Below are 20,188 nucleotides of genomic sequence, written 5' to 3'. Positions count from 1 at the left end.
TGCTATGGAGGCTATACGTAATGCACAACCCTCAAAAGTCATTCGTCATATTCCCTAGCCACTCCCTTTGGACTCAGAAATTGATGAGTGAGCCAAGGTGCTAGGAGCAGGCGTCAAATCAAGAATCAGTACATAAAGACTAGGACCATAGTATGTCAATCGAGTCTACCCGAACTGCACCGATATCTCCGCATCCTTTTGTTGGCAGCCTGGGTGGTAACTACGCAGTATACTGAGAAACCCGCCTTGGATATACACAAAGTGTCAGGAAGATGCGAATTCAGAATAGTAACGGTTGCGGAGTTGGTTGAAGCTGACAAACCCGTTTCTGCCGCCGGTGGAAAAGAATCCGATGACGGCTTGGAACATGAGATTTTCGATCACGCCTGGAGATCGCTGCATGACGTAAGCCCCACCCACCCGAACCAAGCTCCCCACGCTTCCGAACCCGCGATTGAAAAAGGTACGGGGACCCCAAAGGAGGGAGGAGTCAGTGCCTCTATGCATTGCACTGACTGCACTGGGCGTACCTGAACCTCGTCCGATCTTCCCCTCCTTCATCCAATTCTTGCTTTCCAGACACTGCATGTCAAAATGAGTCTGTTCGTTGCTAGCACCAGATCCGCCTTCCGGGCTGTCGCCCCCATCAAGAGGGTAAGCCACCCCTTCTCTTCTTTCGAATTTACTGTGGCTCTGAGAAGTGTTGCTGCTTCGAGGTACACAATCCTGCCGTCACGGGCAGTTCTGGTGGTCGTCGGACGCATATACGGCATCATGAATGCGCCTTGAGCAAGATTGGAGCAGACGCACGCGCAGCGCACCATGTGCGACAGCTTCACGCATCACTTGACACATTGACCCTAAGCACAACCAGCAGCCGTTCTAGAAGTCATGAAACTAACTCCCGTCCTTCCCTTTCACAGTCTTTCCAGACCCGCCGCTCCTATGCGACCGAGCCTTCCAAGGGTGGCAGCAGCAGCACCATCCTCCTCGGTGCCGCCGCTGTTGGTCTTGCCGGTGCCGGCGCCTACTTTTTCTCCGGCGCTGGTGCCGCCAAAAAGGCTGAGGCCAGCGTTAAGCAGGTGACCGAGAAGATCACCCCCGGCGAGATCAAGAAGGCCTTCGTTGGCGGCGACCAGGGCTGGCTTAGCCTCAAGCTCGAGGAGGTTGAGCTGGTCAACCACAACACCAAGCGCCTGCGCTTCAGACTCCCTGAGGACGACATGGTATCTGGCCTCCACGTTGCCAGCGCCGTCCTCACTAAGTTCAAGCCTTTCGATGCTGAGAAGGCTGTCCTCAGGCCTTACACTCCCATCAGCGACGAGAGTAAGTGTTTTCGTATTGACTCATTGGTTTCCCATGATAATACGTTGACTAACGTCCGAGCAACAGGTGCCCAGGGTTACATTGACCTCCTGGTCAAGAAGTACGAGGGTGGTCCCATGAGCACCTACCTCCATGACATGGCTCCCGGCCAGCGCCTCGACATCAAGGGCCCTCTTCCCAAGTACCCCTGGGAGGCTAACAAGCACAAGCACATCGCCCTCGTTGCTGGCGGCACCGGTATCACTCCCATGTACCAGCTCATCCGCGCCATCTTCAACAACCCCGATGACAAGACCAAGGTTACTCTCGTCTTCGGCAACGTCAGCGAGGAGGACGTTCTCCTCAAGCACGAGCTCGCCACCATCGAGAACCACTACCCCCAGCGCTTCCGCGCTTTCTACGTCCTCGACAACCCTCCCAAGGAGTGGGCCGGTAACAAGGGCTACATCAACAAGGACCTCCTTAAGACCGTCCTTCCTGAGCCCAAGAACGAGGATATCAAGATCTTCGTCTGCGGCCCACCCGGCATGATGAACTCCATCTCCGGCAACAAGAAGAGCCCCAGGGATCAGGGCGAGCTGACCGGTATCCTCAAGGAGCTCGGCTACTCTCCCGACCAGGTATACAAGTTCTAAGCGACTCGGAACTTTGATGCATCTTGCGTGTTATAATATTACCGTCTTATTTAGCTAGAATAGCGCGGCGTCACTTGAGTTTGCCAGTGTGGGATTGGCTTGGTCTACGATACTCGTGCTTGACGAGCACACGCAGCGCACATCCTGCTGCGTATAGATAGAGGATAATAAAAGGCAACAAAAATAAGAAAACAAAAATAAAAACAAAAACAAAAATACGGACATGAGCTTGTCAAAGCGACAGGATCGAGTCATGTCAAACTCTTGCTTTTCTGAAACGATGCTCAGTTTCAGTTGCAGTCGACATCCAAGTAAACACAAAGACTGCGATGGCATCCGTCGTGGCGGTGATGCCGGCGTGGCTGATACCGACGTGGCTGACAGCCTAACTGCTGGTCATTCTGAAGGTGCACGTGGAGACGTGACACTGCAGCGTTTCTGCAATTGCCGGCCGGCAAGTGTAGAGCTCCAGCATTTCTTGGCTTGAGCTTCCAATTGATTTCCATTCCCCATTCCCCGTTGTTCGCTCTGATTCCCACCGAACAAGCACCACCAAGGCAAAGCAGCTAAACAGGCCGTTTGGCCTGCGCCTGTAACAATGGCAGCGCTTTTGCCATTCAAGGTGCCTCAAATCAGCGAGGTATGTTTCCTTTTGTTTCGTGATTCCTGTGGTTGGCGATGATCAGACATTAACGCGTTACATCATCTATCTCGCAGGCTGATATGTTTGCTTTCCATGAAGCCCACTTCTCCAACCTGTCCACAGGCCACTTTGAGTCTCATTTCCTTCGTCCAAATGACTCGGTTGTCGCTTCTGCCAGCGCCACAGCCGATGAATTGGAAGGGGGCCATGCCGAAGAGGAGCATTACCCTGAAGAATACGAAGAAGATTACTACGATGAGGATGATGACGGCCTGGGTTATTACCCCGACGGCGTCAAGCGAACTCTGACAGATGAGCAAATTGCCATCTTCCGGCACTCAGAACTCGAAGCCATGCGTCGTGTGAGGGAGTCTGCCAAGATCAAGAAGGTCATGGATCCCGCGGCGGACGGCGTCGTTGTTATTGAGGGTGCCATAGGGGAGCAGCTCTCTGAGGGCGAGGTCGATTCTTCCCCAAAGGAAGCGGGGGTGGGATCTTCACAGCACCAGCAGCAGCAGAAGAAGAAGAAGAAGAAGGATAGTAACAACAAGAATAAGAACAAGCGTCGCGGAGGCAAGAAAAATAACCACAACAGACCTGATGGAGGTGAGCAGATCGATTTGCGCAAGCGCACGTGGGACGTTGTCGACAAGGGACTTGCTTCTTTGGACTACGGAGAGGAAGAACATGGCCAGCATTCCGACGAAAGATCGATGCCGAGACGTCGGATTTCGTATGATGATTGAAGAAATGGCTTCAGCACTTTCTTGATACAGCATGCGCTGGCGGGGTAACTCACCCAACGCAGTCTACGACAGGCCACCAGGGCAGTCAGGTGCCCCTGCGAGCTCACACATGAGATTTGGTCGATGATTTTGTAAGTTCCTCCTCTGTCATAGTTACCCCCATCAGCATGCTTTCTACATGATGAAAAACCATATCGTATCGTCATCCTTAGTCGGAAGTCCGGGCAGAGATGCTGCGGTCCCTTAAAAGGTCTGCAGTGTCTTGATAGCTGGAATATGTCGAGTTATAATCTTCTCTCTGAAGCTCAAGCATCGGTCATTGCCACTATTCATGTTTGGACTCTAGCAAGAATTGCGCTGACTGATTGCTTAGACAGATGTTTGTCCTGATGAGAACGCAAGATTTTACAAAACACTTGGTTCAGTAACGGTTACGGCGTCGTCGCGGGTTTGCGCTATAGCTCTAACATGATACCTCCGAAATTGCAACGAGTGAAGTTGACTGACGCCGTTCATGGTCATTGGGTTCTAACAAAAGTGTATGTGGATTGATGAACATCATCAGTCTTGGGGGGGGGATGGTCGTTGCGCTCATCTACATAGTAGAAAGTAGGGGAGATACCTCCGGGCATTACTTACTACTGCTGTCCGTAGAGGTATTCTATGTTAAAGTAGATGACCGGCCTGTTAACTGCATGCTATCAGTATCTTGTACCTCGTTTGGAACGAGGCGTGTGAGGGTCTATTACTTCACCGCTTGTTCTCGTATCTCGTGCAGGCTTTAGACTCCCAAATGGATGCCTAAATTTGATCACCTTATACCCGCCCCCCCAGGCGAATAGCACTGGCTTTATTGGGATGATCAACTAACAGAGGCAGCACTGACTGTCGTCATCGACGATAGGGCTGAAAGGAACCTTTGCATAGAGTTCTTAGTCAGCATGTCATTTCTGACTCGCGAGTAGACATCTCATACACAACTGAAGCGAGACATGCTTTAGCAGTCCTTTATGAGAGGCTTATCTTGTCAACAACTTACTTCAAGGTGCAAACCCATACATTCACTTTTATAATTACTGGTTACAGCTTTCTTATTGTATTCCAAGGACTTGCTCAAGTCCATCATGGTTTTGAGTTTACAGCCGCGCGAAGACGGCCCGGTCAGCTTACAAGTGCCCAAAGCCAGCCAAGCGTGCATCAATTGTCGTAAACAAAAGTATGAATGATACTTGCCCTCATCCACCATCACACAAGCCCGATTTCGAAAACATCACCATCCATACCTACCATCCATCACCTCTCAAGTTTGAAGCTTGTTCCCTACATTAGACCACTCACATAGCCACAATTCATTTGCTGACTTCATTCAAAGGAGGAAATGCGACAAATCGGTCCCATCATGTGGGCTTTGTGCCAGGATGAACCGTCAATGCGACTACAGCGACTCATCATCCGTACCCACCGCAACTGATGTAGCCGCACTACAAGCCCGTCTCGCCGAGCTCGAAAACCGGCTCGCCTTAGCTGGCGGCAAGGAAACCACCAGCACGAGCTCATCATCCCCCAGCACCAACCTATTCACACCAGAGACCACCACCACCACAAACAGCCGTGACAATGCCGCCACCACCCATCCAGCACCAGTCATCAACTCTCGCGGCCCCCTTTGGCTCCCCGCCGCCAGCCGCTTCCCCTCCGCCCTCCTCCTCGATGTCGACATTTTCAAATGGGCCCAACTCTCCGTCCCGGCTCCATCCGTCGCCGTCCCGCGCGACGTCTACGACATCCTCAGCAGCGGCAAAACGGTCCAAGACTGCGCCGCCGAGTACTTCGACACGGTGCACCGGTGGTTCCCCTTCATCTCCAAGAAGCGCATGACGCTGGGGCATACCCTATGGGAAGCCGGGCCGGACTTGGCCATGTTGTTTTTGGGCATGAAGCTCATCGTCACGCTGCCGGTCGAGGGCATGGACAGTGCGGATAACCCGGTGTATATGGCAGCCAAAAGGTTGCTGGCCTTGTTGGAGAGTGGAGGGTGTGTGAGTTTGTTGTGTTTGCAAGGGATGGTATTGGTTGCGTTGTATGAGTACGGGCAGGGGATATATCCGGCGGCGTGGATGAGTGTGGCGGCGTGTGCGAGGTATGCGGAGATGTGTGGGTTGCCGGGGTTCAAGGAGAGTTGGGCGGTTTTGGGGGCTGTGGTTAGTTCTCTTTTTTTTTTTTTTTTTTTTTTTTTTTTTTTTTTCTTCGTGGAAACCTAAAAATTCGCATGAGATCGTGTGCTGACTTTGTGCTGGGCGGATTAACACCTGCCCTCTGATCTAGGGATAGACGACTTGGACCGAGTCTGAGGAAAGGAGAAGGGTCTGGTGGGCTATTTACATCCTGGATAGGGTGATCTGCTTGGGAAACAAGAAGCGGTTTGTGGTGCCGGAGCCGGAAAAGCATTATCTCTTGCCCACGGATGATGATGCTTGGGTAAGTTTTCCTCCTTTTTCTTTTCTAATCCAATACCTAACTAACTCCTCCCGTCACAGGACAGCGGAGATCCAGGCCGTGCCCTCAGCGCAGGAATCACCACCCCTCTCGAGCAGCCACAAGGTCGTTTCGCCCGTCTAGTCCAATCATCCATGCTCGTCAGCAGAACCATAACCCACGTCCGGACCACCCTACGCAACCATCAACTAGGGGGTGACATTGATCCTTTCGACATCAACGAAGTTGACGACCTCATCAACACCCTCACCTCCTTCAGCACCCTCATTCAACAAGAACTCCTCCCCAGCCTCGCCGTATTACGCAACCAAAAATCTGCAGAGTCAACTTCATCAACCTCATCATCAACCTCCCCACCCCCGCCGAACTGGCACTTTCTAACCCCCAGCTCCATCCCACTCAACCCCCCATACCACTACCCCCCCTCTCCTTTCGATTTCTCTTCTTCCTTATCTCCCCAACCCCAACCTTTAGACCCCCACTCCCTGCCCCCTTTAAGTCTAACCCACTCCGCCCTGTTCCTCCTCTACGACGTCCACTGCTGTCCCGAGAACCTTCTTTGTGGGACCGGTGCGCAGGGTTTCGAGAACCTCCAACCAAAAACCGCTAACCAACAGGCCTTGCAGGTGCGGGCCGTAGCAGGCCTGCGCTCGCTTTCGAGTGGTGTCATCCGCGAGATGTGCATGGAGTTGTTGGATGCGGTCATGTTGCCGCAGGGTTTGGCGAAGGTTAGTCCGCTCTGTTTAGACGGGATATATAACGGGATGGCGACGTTGAGGTGGTTATGGAAGGAGGGGGGTGATGATGGTGGAATTGGGTTAGGGGAGAACGGGTCCCTTGGGGAAGGAGGAAGTACAGGAGGGAATGTGGGAGTGTTGCAGGCGGCAGAAGATGTGGGGAGGTGTTTGAGTAGATTGTCGAGTAGGTGGAGGGTGGCGGAGGAGTATTTGGGCTTGGTTGGGCTCTTTTGATGTGGGCGTTGCGATTGCCTGGAATGGTGGGAAGTCAGGAATTTGCTGACCAGTCGCTGCTGGCAACTTCTCGGCCGTCCCTGCCTCTCGCTCCCTCTTGTATATCCTTCGACCGCCAGTCTGGACAAGGAGCGACTCGACGAACTAAGTTGTGATTGGCGACACAGAAATCTTGGAGCAGTGGATGAGAAGAGAAGGGGGGGTGGGCTCAGGCTCTTGCTCGTGGTTAGGACCAGGACGTCGTCGGCGTGTCTCTTATGGCGTGTAGGAACTTAAGGTGTCTCCCCTCATGTACAAATAGTGGGCGGATGCTAAAGACGGAAATTGGCCTGTACACATACATAGTTGTGGGTCGTGGGCGGTTTGGTGAAGCGCATAACGGGAGTTTCGCTTCCACAGCCACTGTTACACAAGACCTACAGAGACGAGTCACTCATATGAGTATTGTACCGGGAGTAGGTATGGGAGGTGGAAGGTACCTAAGTATGCTGTGTAGAGGTATGCTCCCAAGCTGAAACTGGTAGCGAACGAGAAAGTTAACGAACAAGGGTGACACGAAGTATCTTCATAGATACAGAACAACTCTACTCGACAGATCACTTACTCACTCATCGACCGGCTCGGCGTACAAAGAATGTATTATCTCGCGATATATAACCTGATCTGTACCCCTGGTTCCCTGAACACTTTTACCAGCTACCCGCCGGCTTTTCTTCTTTTTTCTCGCTCATATTGGTTCGCCGGTTAAGCCACCTCGCACCGGGACATCTTGGGATCCTCGGAGGCTGGATCTACATCTTCAGCCGTACCACTGAAATGCTTGATCGGGACGTGACGGGACTTGCACATTTACACTCTTTTTGGACGGCAAATTTACTGGCTATCTGTCTAGCTGTTGGTGTACACCAAATGTATTTTCTCGAGCTCTTCCTGTCCTCTTCTAGGTGTACTACTTTGTTTCGTAAGGCAGACTTTGGTTCATTTTCTTGTCCTGGCATGGGTGTGCCTGAATGTGGGAACGCCACATATATTCCAGAGCGGAAGACATGTACGATAACATTTTGCATACAACAGGAGGAGATATCGACGAGCTGAGTAGGGTAGAGTCAGGTAGGTGGAGGAGAGGCTTGGGCGGTGGTTGAAAAGGGGTGACTACCTTGCCTCCAAGTCCAGGTCTTTCTCTTTCTAGGGGTCTCGGGATGTGTTTTACTCAACCTTTTTCCTTTTCTTTGGGCATCGGGACAATAGTTGTGTAGCCTGTTGAGCATCTTCCCGACCTTCCTTCTCATCAGGAGATATTGGCAAGCATCAAACATCCTGTGCAATCTTTCCTTTAGTCTCGGGTTAGCAATCACCAACACAACAAGGCCAACAAGTCATCACGAAAGCCCACCCAACTAAGATACGATGGCATACTCCAAATACTCTTCCGACCGTGCTCCCGGACGGGAGCACATCCCCCTCTACCCCAAAGGCTTCATCGCCATCCGCATCATCCAACTCATCATCGCCATTCTCATCGCCGGTCTCTCCGCCTTCGGAGTACACATCTTTGCCTTTGACGGAGACGTCTTGATCCTAGCAGTTGTATGTTTTTTCCTCCTCCGGTCTCAACTTATCCATCCATCACCACACCCACCACCATTCAAAACTCCCTTCCCTTTCCAACCTTATATAGACTCACCACTAACCCACCCCTCTTACCTCTCCTGGATGTGGGCAACAGGCCGTAATGACTCTCATATCATCAACCTACCATCTCATCACGCGCTTCTCCACCCCCAAAGCCTACAACTACTGGGCCGTCCTCGCCGTCGATATTTTGGTTTTGGTTCTATGGCTCGCCTCCTTTGCGCTGCTGGCTTCGGAGATCATTTGGTTCTTCACGCTTTGGACGTATTATGGCGATTTTACCCCCGATGAAGACTCATATGACTCTTACACATATGGGATTTTGGCCGCTTTGAAAGGGGCGGTGGGGAGTAAGGCGAGGTCGGGTGCTGGCGATGATGGGAGATATGGTGACAGTGGGTTAGATGACATCTATGATAATGGTGGATATGATGAATCCGCGGCCGTGGCAACGTTGGTGGCGCCAATTTGTGTTATTGCTGCTGCTGCTGCGTTGGGGGGGATTGAGTTGTGAGTTTCGTGTTTTTTTTTTTTTTTTTTTTCTTCTTCTCGATATTCCCGTTTTCCCCTCTGTTGTTCTCCCTTCCCAATTCCTGAAAGATCACACCATCACCCCTTCACAAACTCTCCTCGTTAACAGATAGACCAAACACAGCATCCTCCACCTCATATCCCTCATTATCCACTCCGTTTTCCTCCACCGCCACCGCGCCGCCGGACTACACAGCAAACCCGTCCAATCCTCTCCTTCCAGCAACAGCGGCACCGACAACAGCAATACCATCCTCTTTTCCCCCAATGCCGTTCCTGCCCCCGCAGCCATCGTCACCACCCCCAACGAGAAACTTCCCTATCATCACCAGGAAATCGACTCGACGCCCATCTCTGTTCCGTCCACCCACAACCACCGCCAGAACCACAACCAGCAGCCGTCAGCCCCAGTGCCGGCTTACACCCCGGTATCCAGTCAGCAACACCAACACCAACAGCAACCGTACCTCCAGCAGCAGAACCAGCAGCAGCCGCACCATCAAAGGCAGTACCAAGCATATCAACAACCACAAGACCAGGGTCAAGGACAACCATCGGTTTACTACTCACCGGTGTCACCGCATTCTACCGGAGGAACGATGAATTATACGCAGTTTCAACAGCCGTGGGCGGTGTCGCCTGTTCCGACGACGCCACCTTTGCCGACGCATTACGGGCCAACCGGAGTGCGGGCGGGAATTTATCAGTTGCCGTGAGTAGGTAGCTAGAAGTCGTTGGGTGAATAATAGCTGGTGGGCGAGGATAGGGGGATGACGGTTGTTGGCTTCACGAAGAAGAGAACTGAAGGAAACCCAGGAAGAAGAGCGAACACGGTGCGTGTGTGCGTAGAGAGTGGAATAAGCGGTTACTGGGTGTTATTCGGTTTGTGTGCATACGGCTCCGCAGTCTGAATATATCACGACAGAGAATGTGCTCGTGGGATGGGATTGACTCATTGTTGAGGACCGAGTTTTGATGTTAAGGCGAAGGAATATACAACCACATAATCTGGGTACAGTCGAGGAGAGGATAAAATGGATCATTCAAGATGTGCGGTTCTCGTTTGAAATATCTTTGTGAACGTCATGTCTCGCTCAATGTTAGCTCAATGGCAACGTCGACAATTTAAGACCATAGATACACCGAAACCCCAAAGCGGTTTGATTTGAACCTACACATCACCTTACCTAACTTTTCCAATCATCAAGTCACAACTTCCTCGCCGCATTTTTAATGCAAGCCTCAATGATATCTACCCATCTCTCAGCATTACTCCAATCCCTCGCATCGATGCTTTCAACGAGCCCAGGGAACACCGCTATAGAAATGATTCAGTTAGCATCAAATCATTGAACAATGCCACGCAAAGAAGGGGACTAAAAAGAAGAAAAGAAAGAAAGGATAAAACATACCTCCAGAATACCCAGTCCACAACCCCGGCGCAAACACTACATGCTTGAACCACGGTCTCCCATCCAGCCCTTCGCTGAACAAAAAGCTCCTCTCGATATACTTGTACTTGGTGTTAACCTTGCGGATCTGATACCCCAACCTGATCTTCTGGTGCCAGTGGTACCACGGGATGTGCTCGCGTGCCTGGCTCCTGAGGTCCTCTGCTTCGGCGTCGAGGCGGGCGGCCTTTTCCGTTAGCTTGTCGACTGCGTCGTGGAGACGCTTGAAAGAGTCCCGGAAGGCCTTGACGGCGGCCTTGGAGGTGCTGGATGCAATGGCAGTGCTGCTGCTGCTGTTGTAGTGGTTACCGCGCAACTCGGAAATGACCTGCTCGGTGAGGGTAGAGATGTCGACCTCCTCCTCCTTGGGTGGGTGGAGCGCGGCGTTCAGCTTGTCTTCTATCTGGGTGACGTAGCCGTCTAGCGCCGTAGCGTAGCTCTCGGCGCTGAAAGCGAGCACAGGAAGATGGGCGAGCTCGGCGATAAGGAGGCCGAAGATCTGGGCCATGGTCCGGTGGTAGACGAACCCTGGGTCACCGTACTTCTTCATCCAGTAAAAACTGTCGTAGTTGCTGTGGTAGTGGTAGACCGGGTCGTCTTTGCCAGCACCGAAACCAACGTCTAGGGAAGGGATGCCGGCGAAGTCCTGGAAGGCGGTAAAATCACTGCCGCTTCCCATGGTATCGATCTTCTTGTCCCAATTCTTCTCGAGGATGGAGTGGCCCGGATGATCGGGGGACTCGACGGCTCCGGTGGCGGAGTAGATGATGCTGTTGAGGAGAGGAGCGGCAGAGGCTGAAAAGACCTTACCCCGGACGCCGACGTCGATGTTTAAATAGGCAACATTGGCGGCACTCAACCAGGGAAGATACTCCTCAACCCATTCGGTGGATCCGACAAGACCGTATTCTTCACCATCCCAGCTAGCAAAGACGATGGTACGCAAGGGCTTCCAACCAAGACGCAAAGCTTCTCCGAAGGAACGGATAACCTCGTTGAGAACTGCAGAGCCGCTATTCGGATCACCAGCACCGCCCGCAATCCAGGCATCGCGGTGGTTGCCGATGACTATGTTACAAGTCAGTATTGGGCTCACGAAGGGTACGTCTCCCGCATGTCCAGGGGGAAGATGACTCACCAATCACCTCATCCGGAATGGTACCGTTGATGATGCCGATAACGTTCCACAAAGGAGTAGTAACGTATTCCTGCTCGTTGTATAGGTTCACAACAACGTCATCCGGCGTCGGTCCAATGTTATAGTGAACGCCCTTGTGGCCTAGACCAGTCCGAGCAGTCCACCACTTGTTGAAATCCGAAGCCTTGGGGCCATGACCATTGAGGGCCTTGAGAATAGGAAGAGCTTCGGCGTAGGAGAGAGGGATCGAGGGTATGCTGGGAATAGCTCCGTCAACCGGCCCCCGAGGGACCCCGGGTTTGGAAGGATAGCCCGGCGTTGTCCTGTTATCAACGTTAGTTCTCTTTATACACGACTGCCAAAACACAATGACTTACGGGTCGCCTGGAGCAACACTGAGGAATTGGGTACTTCCCCGCTGGACACTGCTAGGTTGACGAGCCGGTCCTTCGGGGTAAGGAGCGTAGCCGTTCTCTTCCGTCATTTCACCATCTTCACCGGGATCAGTGAAGATGATAACGCCGATCATCCCCAACTCCTGCGCCCTCTTGACCTTGAGCCCACGGAAGATGAGGCCATAACGAGCAATGGCGATCTTCCCAGCAAGGCTGACGTTGGCCTTGAGCAGGTCCTCAAAATCCTGGTACGTGCCGTAGTTGACGTAGACCACGGGTGCGGTGACGTTGCCGGAGGCAGAATAACCGTGGAAGACGGGGACTCTATCGGGCAAACTTGTGCTCGGATCCTCATCGAGGATGTCCTCTTCAAGTGTGGCTTCAAAAGAAACCTGCCAGTTGTCCGAGCTGCTGTCGTTCTTCTTGTCTTCCTTATTCAGGAGTGCCAGGCGATGGTCAACTGGGTAGTTGATGTAGACCTCATAGTCGACGATGTGTGACTGGACACCAAACTCTTCCCACTTTTCCTTTGTCCAGAGTGCCTACAAAAGGAATGAGAATGCATGGCTTTTGACTATTGTTTTTGAGGGAAACGCTAACATACCTGGGAGTAGTTCTTGCCAGCAAGATGGGGCCCGGCAGTGTAGTATCTCTGCCACTCCTCGGCCTTTTTGCTACTAGGAGTGTCGAGAAGTAGCTGTCGCAACTGCTTATAGTCTACCTTGCTTCGACCATGACCACAGCCAGGCCACGACGAAGGACGGGGAAGAAAAGTGAAGGAGGCGATGAAGAACAAGAAGAACCAAAAGAGGATGGAAGAAAGTAAAAGGGTGAAGAATCGGCGGGCGACATGGTGGGAATACCGACGCCGAGGAGCAGCCCCAACTTCCACCGTGGCGATGAGGGGGGTATGCTCCGAGGGGGTACCCATGTTGAAGCTTGCTTAAGCTGTATCTATATTTGAATATCTAGTCTGATGAACACTGCATGTTGAGGGTCAGTAGCTGAAGGAAAGGGTGTAATCGATGGAGGTTGAAGAGTATTGTGAACATCCAATAGGAAGTAAACCGAGGGTTTAACGGACCGAGAGCGGGAAACGAGAAGCCCATATCGGGACAACTGGTCTCGTGAGAGGGTGTGAGGGGAAGTGGACGAAGAAATGTTTAAGCGATAGAAGAGGGTGCGATGTCTCACTTACACTTTGTCGGATGTCCATGGAGTGGAGATGATGGGGTTTGGCCATGCCACGATGAAGACAGATGGAATTCACAGTGACGAGATGAAAAGAAAGGAAGTTGAGCGAGTTCCATCTGAATGTACGTCGTCACCAAGTCACCTCCTCACCTAACGTAACCTCACAATCTACTTAACTGTAGTGACAATTGACTCCCTAGGACTCTCTACCTATTGGCAGGTCTCGCAAGCTAGGTAACAAAGTCCGAGTCGCCTGCAGCCACGGGAGGTGCCGCAATATCCGATTGTGATAACGGTGCGCCTACCAATCATAAGAGTTGCTCGAGTCGAATTGACGTTCTTCCATGAATTATCGACGGTGACATTTGCAACAATTCCTCGGACTTTACGGTTGGCGTCATTGCAGGGCTGGCCGGCACAATCTTGCCTGGCCAGGCTTTAATATGTATCGTAGCAGTGACCCCTCATGGTTTGAGGGTTGAAGTTCAGTTCCCCGCACGATGTAAATACAGTACGAAATCACGGTCATCATCACACTCTGGCACAGTGATTGACCGTTGGAATTGCCGTTGGCCAGTGACAGGAGGAGTTGGATTTCCGTTCGTTCGTTTTGGCTGACGCCGATCCGCAACCGAAGCCAAAAACGAAACAGAAAAAAACACGATCCAAAAATTTGATATTTCCCCTCACTAAGTTTGAACAGTCCGTCTAGTGTATCATCTGATCACTTCATCAAAAGCCATTGAACTGTAAGCCTCGAGGCCTGGTGGCCATGTTGACTTTGGCGCCCTTGACGCGGGAGTCAATAGCCTATGCAGCAAACAAGGCTTGTTGAAGGGCGGGCAAGAGTTCCGTAAGTGCCTGCAGGTTTGAGTCACGATGCTGTACTGACAGATCGATGAAAGGCGAAGGTTGTACTGCGTATAGCATGTAAGTAAGCCGGCGTTCCAATGGCAGCCAATGACAATTGAGGGTGAACGTCAACCCTGTGATCTTCGAGGCCGACCACGGCTTCGGACACACCAACACAGAGGGCGGAAAGCCGACGGGTCCCCCGAATGTAATATGTGCGTGTGACTGCTGAGACAGAGAAAAATGCGAGTAATATGCATGCAATATCTCACAACGTCAACAGAGTATGGTGAGTTCTGACACATACTGACATCGATGCTCCAAGAGTCCTCACCGGTCGAGTCACAGCCGAACTACAGCTGACCGCCGTTATCAATTGGATGTACAACGCTTGACAGAAGCAAGAGACCATCCATTGAGGATGGTGGTAAAACTGGAAGGAGGCTCAAGCAATTCTTTGCCATTTATTGTGTTCCATGGCTGGGAAGGACAGTCACAGATAAGTGTAAATCTCCAGCCAAAGTTTCTTTTGTACCTGCAGTGAATTAATTCCTACAGGAAGCGAATGGTGGACACAATGGAATACGGTGGGCTCCAGGCAGCTTTCTCAATGGCTCGGCAAGGGTCCTTTTAGCGTTCCAAGCACTGCAAAGATAGGCAATGGAACATTGTCCATCCGTACCTCCCGTTAGTTCCGCATAAAGCCGCATGTGACGAACAGCGATCCTTTTTCTCGACACCACCGTCCTACGCCTCTTTTTGGCTGATAACTTTTTTTTTTTATTTCCGGGGTCTAGGATTCGAGTTTCTCTTGCTGCAGCGCTTTCTTCAGTCTTTAAATACTTTTTTTTCTTTTTGTAGTTTATCTTCTTCCTGATCCGCTTTCTGCCCCTCCTTCGTCCGCATTTCAAGGGCCTCAAAATCCGACAACCTTCACCGATTCTGCCCTGCCACCTCGTCCAGTCATAGTCGCCACCCCGTATAAGATAGTAGACTCTGGCGCTTCTTCTTCATTGCTCAAGTTATTTGCTTGAGCATTACGTTTGTTTCCACTTCAAAATATACTATCCTGGAATTCATTTTCGCATCCTCGAATCCAGAATTACGAGTTATACAGAGTAGACCATTGCCATCATGGTAACGAAAAACAAAGATGGCCCCAAACTGCCAAAGCAACAGCTGGCAATTCTGGGTAAGTAGCCATCATCACTTTAGAATCACATCATGCTGTTGAAGAGCCCTTTAGTCCCCTCTGCAAGTAGTCATATCTCATCTGAGTGAACACTATGCTAACAATCATCAACCACAGCCATCGCCAGATTCGCTGAACCCCTAGCCGCAACATCCATCTACCCTTACCTCCCCGAGATGATTAAGAGTTTCGGGGTTCCGAAGAACGAGGTGGCGAAATGGGCCGGCTTCACAGGATCCATCTTCTCAGTTGCGCAAAGCATGGCCGCCGTGCCTTGGGGGAGAGCATCCGACCGGTTCGGCCGCAAGCCTATCATTCTCCTCGGTATCACAAGCACCATGATCTGCTTCATCTTATGGGGTCTGTCGACTAGTCTCACCATGGCCATCACCGTGCGGTTCATCATGGGAGCTGGAAATGGAAATGGTAAGAAAGAGACCTCGGTATGCTCAAACAAGGAAACACTAACATATGGCGTTCAGTCGGCATCCTCCGAACGATGGTAGCAGAAATGGTTCCGGAAAAAGAACTCCAACCCAAAGCCTTCTCGCTCATGCCTCTCGTCTGGTCCATCGGCAGCGTCTTTGGTCCCGCCTTTGGCGGTTTCTTCGCCCAGCCCGCCAAGCAATACCCTTCTCTCTTTGGCAACATCGACTTCTTCAAAAAGTACCCCTTTGCGCTCCCCAACATCGTCGCCGGCATCATCTTCTTCATTTCCCTCATGACCGGTCTCCTCTTCCTCCGTGAAACGCTCGAAAGCCGACGCGGCCATCGGGATTGGGGTCTTGCCTTGGGGGAGAAACTCACTCGCCCCTTTAAACGCCGTGGCCCTCACTATCACCACCACCACCGAAACAATAGACGACACTCTTTTGTCGACGACGGCGCCTCCGCCCCCTTACTCGCCCCATCCTCCCTCCCCACCTCCATAGCCTCTGTGGAAACCGACCCTCCGACCCTCCGCGAGATTTTCACCCCGCAAACCATCATCAACCTAACCTCCTACACCTTTCTCGCCCTTCACTCGGTAACCTTCGACCAAGTCCTCCCCGTCTTCCTCAACTACCCGCGCTTATCCCCGCACGACCGGACCCCGTCCAACACGCACCTCCCCTTCAAATTCAGCGGCGGCTTCGGTTTGGGTTCGGACAAGATCGGCACCATCTACACCGTGTACGGCATCGCGTGCGGCGTCGTCCAGTTTTTCCTGTTCCCCTGGTTCTGCGCCCGGTTCGGGGTATTGAGGTGTTTCCGCGCCGCCACCCTCCTGTTCCCCATCGTCTACCTGTTGACGCCGTACACGGCGCTGATAGAAGACACGCACACGCGCTACGCCGTCTTCCTCACCCTCATCTTGATCAAAGGCGTTGCTGTCATTATTGGCTTTCCCTGCACCACCATCCTACTCACCAACTCGGCCTCCTCCCTGCGCATTTTGGGAACGTTGAACGGATTCGCGACGACTTTTTCGGGGTTGGGAAGGGCGATTGGTCCCGCCATGGCCGGAGCGATCTTTACGTGGGGTGTGACGGGGAGGGATTATATCATTGCTCCTTGGTGGTTTTTGAGTCTTGTGGCGGCGATCGGGGCGATACCGAGTTGGTGGATTGTGGAGGGGGAGGGGCCAACGAGGAGTTTGCAGACGGATTCTGAGGAGAGTAGTGAAGAGGAGGGAGAGGAGGAGGAGGAGGAAGAGGGAGTGGAGGTGTTGGATGAGGGGAGTACGTTGGTTTCGAACTCTCAGGGATCGAGGGCCGACTCGACTATGGATGGAGGGTACGGGACGATAAAGAAAGATGCGCAGGAGGCGAGATAGGCGGTGATGCCTTGAATGAATCATGAGAAAGGGGGTATTGACGGATGGTAGATTGACAACGATGAGTGGAGGACGGGGCTGAGAATTTTCTTGGTTATTGAGCACGGCATGGCGTGGAAGAAGCGTTGCTTCTCATGATACCCGTGTACTATCAATGTCGGGTTGACCATGGTTAGATTTCACGTATATTTCTGGTTGGATGGATCAAGGCGTTGCGGGGGTATCAAAAAGAATTGATTTACTGGTTTCTCATCATTTCAATGAATTTTAGGGGCTGGGCCGTGGCTAGATATGACAATTGTTGGTCCACAACGTCAGCACACGTCGATCTTGAATACATCGTTGTCGTAGATGGTAACAACAGATGCAATATGTCAAGACGTCATGTCACCTATGAGCAAGGATGCCACCATTCACATAAAACAGTTGTGAGAAACATGAGAAATGTGTTGACGTTTTTTACCATCATCCACCGCTTATACCTGTTTGTATTGTGACCCCCTTGGAGCCCAAAGTTGTTAAAGCGCTTGGTTTAACAACCACCACCAGCATTGTCACCGCAACAGAAGACCTTGCTTCTTCCCGGTTCCAATTTTCGCAGCAATTTTGCTTGTATAATCCACACAGACTTCTGTCTGGTATACAAAAACTCTCAACACATGAAATTCGTCTTCCACCCTCACCCTCATCATCGTAAGCTCACCGACTTTGTCTGGTGACTGTGTCAACCCTTTTCAAGCTCCTCCTGAGCAATTTATGCTCCCTGACCACTTCCCCATTTCGAGCACTTTATGCTTGCTTTTCTCGTTTCTTTCTTCTCATCACCAACACTCGAAAACCTGATTCTCTCCAACCTATATAATGCGCACCCTATCTGCACCCCTCTTCCTCCCCCGTCCCGATTCCTCTTCCTGTAAGTGTAGAACAGTTAGTCCCTGTATGATCAAAGAAAAAAGAAAGGAAAAGTAGGATACATACATGCGCCCCAGATTCCCCTTGACCCCGACCCTGGCATGTAGAAGAGTTAGTAAAACTGCGGTAAATAGAAGGGGTTAGGCAAAAAAGTGAACATACCTGTCGGGCCCTTGGCCCTCAACCTGCCCGGAGGCCAAGCTATCTACAGCTATTCTAGACAAAACTACCAAAAAAAACCACGCAAAAACACAACCCACTTCACACTTCTCCTTCCACGGCGTGCATCCGACCCACGGTCAAAGCCGCCTTTGGGATCACGCCTTCCCCTCTTCCAAACTACCCTCCACCACGGCATGTGTCCGACCCACGGTCAAGCCGCCACGGGGACCACGCCTTTAGTTTTTTTCCTTTTTTTTTTTTTCTCTTTTTTTTGTTCATTTTCTGTAAAAGCAGTCATGTGCTTATACTGCTGCCGCTCCTCCTCCTCACCACCACTTAAAGATCAACCACCACTTTTGTTTCTTGTCTCAACCAAACGACATGATTCATTGTGCCATCAAGAAGATTGACTCAACAGCGCCAGCGCGCTCTGAAAAGCCCTCACCACCTCTGTCAAATGCTTTCTCCTCTGCGCCAGATTCTGTTCCGAAAGGCGCACGTACCGCTCGCGCGTCTGCAGACGCTTGACGGCGCGGTCCGTGTCGTGAGCCGAAGAAGATGAAGCCCACACGTTGAAGTACTGGACCAGCTGCTGGAATTCTTCAAGGAGTTCTTGCTCTTGGGCGTCGGCGGCTGAGAGGGACTCGGTGTAGCGCGTGACGAAGTCGTCCCAGTCAAAGTTGGGTAGAGTGCCTGGAGTGCTGGGCGACGAAAGAGTGTGCGCGGCGAGAATGTTCCGAGGGGTTGGGTTGATGGAGGTTTTGATTGGGTTGAGGGTCTGATAAAGGCTGTGGTTGTGGTTACCTTGGTTGCTACTGTTCTGGCTGGTGATGGTAATCGGTTCGTTGGTGGGAGTGGTGGTGTTGTTGCGCGGCTCAGGAGTCTTGACCTGGGGGCGCTGTGAGTTGTGATTGTTGTTGCTGCCTTGGAAAACTGTGGCAGGGAGGAAGGGGGGGGAGGAGGAGCGGTTTTGTTGATCCTGTTGGAACTGGGTGACTGTCGGCTCTGCGTTATTGCCGTGGTCACTGGGGCTGTTGGCCAGGTCGTCATCGTCGCTGTCTGGGCCGCCGCTTGTGTTGCTGTTGTTGTCCATGATAGGGACGATGGGCGTTGAGCGCACTGGTTGAAGAGGCGAAAGGAGCTGAGGCGACTGAGGCGACTGAGGTGATCGAGGTGATTGAGGCGACTGAGGCGATCGAGGTGATCGAGGTGATTGAGGTGACCGAGGCGACTGAGGTGACTGGATGTTGTGGTCAAAAGAGTCGTCCCCGCCAAAGTAAGAGCTGCGGTTGTGCTCGCTGCCGGCTGGAGAAGCGGTGCTCAGATCCGAATCAGGCGACTCTGGCCGTTCTTGCCGTATTTGAGGCGGGGTAGATGCCATGTTGTTGGTTTGTGTGGACAAGGGCGGAAGGCGCTGGTAGGCGTGAGTGAAAGGCGTGTATTGCTCTTTCCTTTTGTTGTTGTTTATGAGTTGTCGCAAGTGATGCCGCTTTCACTTTGCTGTTGATTGGATGTTTAGTTGTTGTGTCTCTTTCTTCTGGGAGACTGACTGGTACTTGTTTGTAGACTTGGCCGATGTCTTGAGAGTATCTGCTGCCCGATGAGTGCGTTGTTGCCGATTGGATTGTGCTACACTGCAAGTTTTGTGCAAGTGTGTGAGTGTGACAGAGAAGTCGAGGTCTCGTCTTCGTCGCTTCCTTTCTGTGACCTCGCTTGGATGAGAGGACGTTGAGGTTAGGTACCTCTACTTTTGGTGAGACCGGGAGCCGCCGAATGGACGCGGTTGCAGCTGTGGAGGATTCGCTCACAGCGAGTGGAGGGCGCTGGAGCCTCTGGAAGAGGGGCCGAGAGCGATGGGCGGCTGGCGAGCTAGGCAAGAGCGGGAAGTGGGTCGGTACTACGCGCCAATCCGGGGCAGGTAGCAGGGCGTTGACACTTGACCAGATGCGGCGAGGATTGTGACTTGATGCTGTGAAACATGATCCCGGTGACTGGTCCTCGGATGACGCCCAGGGGCGTGTGTGTGTGTGCTGGAGACTGTTTTTGATCTTGTTTATCTCCTTCTTGACACCAACACCGCTCCGCTTCTCTCTCTT

General features: G+C 52.0%; 7 protein-coding genes across 7 annotated transcripts; 5 read left to right on the top strand and 2 right to left on the bottom strand.

The window, feature by feature from the left end:
• Window positions 1-351: 351 nt before the first annotated feature.
• On the top strand, window positions 352-2,305 carry B0T23DRAFT_372522 (uncharacterized protein). The gene is made up of 3 exons (XM_062836736.1): window positions 352-654; window positions 924-1,326; window positions 1,393-2,305. The coding sequence occupies exons 1-3, from the start codon at window positions 595-597 to the stop codon at window positions 1,959-1,961; spliced, it is 1,032 nt and encodes a 343-aa protein (XP_062694987.1). The 5' UTR covers window positions 352-594; the 3' UTR covers window positions 1,962-2,305.
• A 254-nt stretch (window positions 2,306-2,559) lies between these two features.
• On the top strand, window positions 2,560-3,350 carry B0T23DRAFT_310741 (uncharacterized protein; the record flags this gene model as incomplete). Its single annotated transcript, XM_062834603.1, has 2 exons — window positions 2,560-2,601; window positions 2,679-3,350. The coding sequence occupies 2 exons, from the start codon at window positions 2,560-2,562 to the stop codon at window positions 3,348-3,350; spliced, it is 714 nt and encodes a 237-aa protein (XP_062694986.1).
• Window positions 3,351-4,474: 1,124 nt separating this feature from the next.
• Window positions 4,475-6,817, top strand: B0T23DRAFT_401968 (uncharacterized protein; the record flags this gene model as incomplete). The annotated part of the gene is made up of 5 exons (XM_062838629.1): window positions 4,475-4,566; window positions 4,723-5,340; window positions 5,395-5,551; window positions 5,682-5,828; window positions 5,888-6,817. 5 exons carry the CDS (start codon window positions 4,475-4,477, stop codon window positions 6,815-6,817), a joined length of 1,944 nt encoding a protein of 647 aa, XP_062694985.1.
• A 1,237-nt stretch (window positions 6,818-8,054) lies between these two features.
• B0T23DRAFT_63133 (uncharacterized protein) lies at window positions 8,055-9,776 on the top strand. Its single transcript, XM_062841562.1, has 3 exons — window positions 8,055-8,404; window positions 8,544-8,959; window positions 9,105-9,776. Exons 1-3 carry the CDS (start codon window positions 8,225-8,227, stop codon window positions 9,694-9,696), a joined length of 1,188 nt encoding a protein of 395 aa, XP_062694984.1. The 5' UTR covers window positions 8,055-8,224; the 3' UTR covers window positions 9,697-9,776.
• Window positions 9,777-10,015: 239 nt separating this feature from the next.
• On the bottom strand, window positions 10,016-13,207 carry B0T23DRAFT_372514 (uncharacterized protein). Its single transcript, XM_062836735.1, has 6 exons — window positions 13,163-13,207; window positions 12,569-12,947; window positions 11,947-12,506; window positions 11,570-11,892; window positions 10,393-11,499; window positions 10,016-10,298 (listed from the first exon to the last, which is right to left on the bottom strand). The coding sequence occupies exons 2-6, from the start codon at window positions 12,893-12,895 to the stop codon at window positions 10,189-10,191; spliced, it is 2,427 nt and encodes an 808-aa protein (XP_062694983.1). The 5' UTR covers window positions 12,896-12,947; window positions 13,163-13,207; the 3' UTR covers window positions 10,016-10,188.
• A 1,937-nt stretch (window positions 13,208-15,144) lies between these two features.
• B0T23DRAFT_310072 (major facilitator superfamily domain-containing protein) lies at window positions 15,145-17,018 on the top strand (the record flags this gene model as incomplete). Its single annotated transcript, XM_062834564.1, has 3 exons — window positions 15,145-15,202; window positions 15,320-15,628; window positions 15,685-17,018. The coding sequence occupies 3 exons, from the start codon at window positions 15,145-15,147 to the stop codon at window positions 17,016-17,018; spliced, it is 1,701 nt and encodes a 566-aa protein (XP_062694982.1).
• Window positions 17,019-18,489: 1,471 nt separating this feature from the next.
• Window positions 18,490-19,473, bottom strand: B0T23DRAFT_310739 (uncharacterized protein; the record flags this gene model as incomplete). Its single annotated transcript, XM_062834602.1, has 1 exon — window positions 18,490-19,473. One exon carries the CDS (start codon window positions 19,471-19,473, stop codon window positions 18,490-18,492), a length of 984 nt encoding a protein of 327 aa, XP_062694981.1.
• Window positions 19,474-20,188: the final 715 nt, after the last annotated feature.

The sequence above is a fragment of the Neurospora hispaniola genome, assembly GCF_033458365.1.
Source record: "Neurospora hispaniola strain FGSC 10403 chromosome Unknown B0T23scaffold_2, whole genome shotgun sequence".
In the NCBI taxonomy this organism is placed as follows: domain Eukaryota; kingdom Fungi; phylum Ascomycota; class Sordariomycetes; order Sordariales; family Sordariaceae; genus Neurospora; species Neurospora hispaniola.
Note: the sequence above shows the minus strand (reverse complement) of the source record. Positions and strands in the feature narration are given on the sequence as shown.

What these genes read in the sequence shown, in the direction of transcription:
- B0T23DRAFT_372522 (XM_062836736.1), top strand. Translation starts at nt 595, where the DNA reads ATGAGTCTGTTCGTTGCTAGCACCAGATCCGCCTTCCGGGCTGTCGCC. An exon ending in CTGTCGCCCCCATCAAGAGG is followed by an intron (nt 655 to 923) that starts GTAAGCCACCCC and finishes TCCCTTTCACAG; the next exon opens with TCTTTCCAGACCCGCCGCTC. An exon ending in CACTCCCATCAGCGACGAGA is followed by an intron (nt 1,327 to 1,392) that starts GTAAGTGTTTTC and finishes TCCGAGCAACAG; the next exon opens with GTGCCCAGGGTTACATTGAC.
- B0T23DRAFT_63133 (XM_062841562.1), top strand. Translation starts at nt 8,225, where the DNA reads ATGGCATACTCCAAATACTCTTCCGACCGTGCTCCCGGACGGGAGCAC. An exon ending in ACGTCTTGATCCTAGCAGTT is followed by an intron (nt 8,405 to 8,543) that starts GTATGTTTTTTC and finishes TGTGGGCAACAG; the next exon opens with GCCGTAATGACTCTCATATC. An exon ending in GCGTTGGGGGGGATTGAGTT is followed by an intron (nt 8,960 to 9,104) that starts GTGAGTTTCGTG and finishes GACCAAACACAG; the next exon opens with CATCCTCCACCTCATATCCC.
- B0T23DRAFT_372514 (XM_062836735.1), bottom strand. Translation starts at nt 12,895, where the DNA reads ATGGGTACCCCCTCGGAGCATACCCCCCTCATCGCCACGGTGGAAGTT. An exon ending in CATTCCGGATGAGGTGATTG is followed by an intron (nt 11,500 to 11,569) that starts GTGAGTCATCTT and finishes CTTGTAACATAG; the next exon opens with TCATCGGCAACCACCGCGAT. An exon ending in GTGGACTGGGTATTCTGGAG is followed by an intron (nt 10,299 to 10,392) that starts GTATGTTTTATC and finishes TCATTTCTATAG; the next exon opens with CGGTGTTCCCTGGGCTCGTT.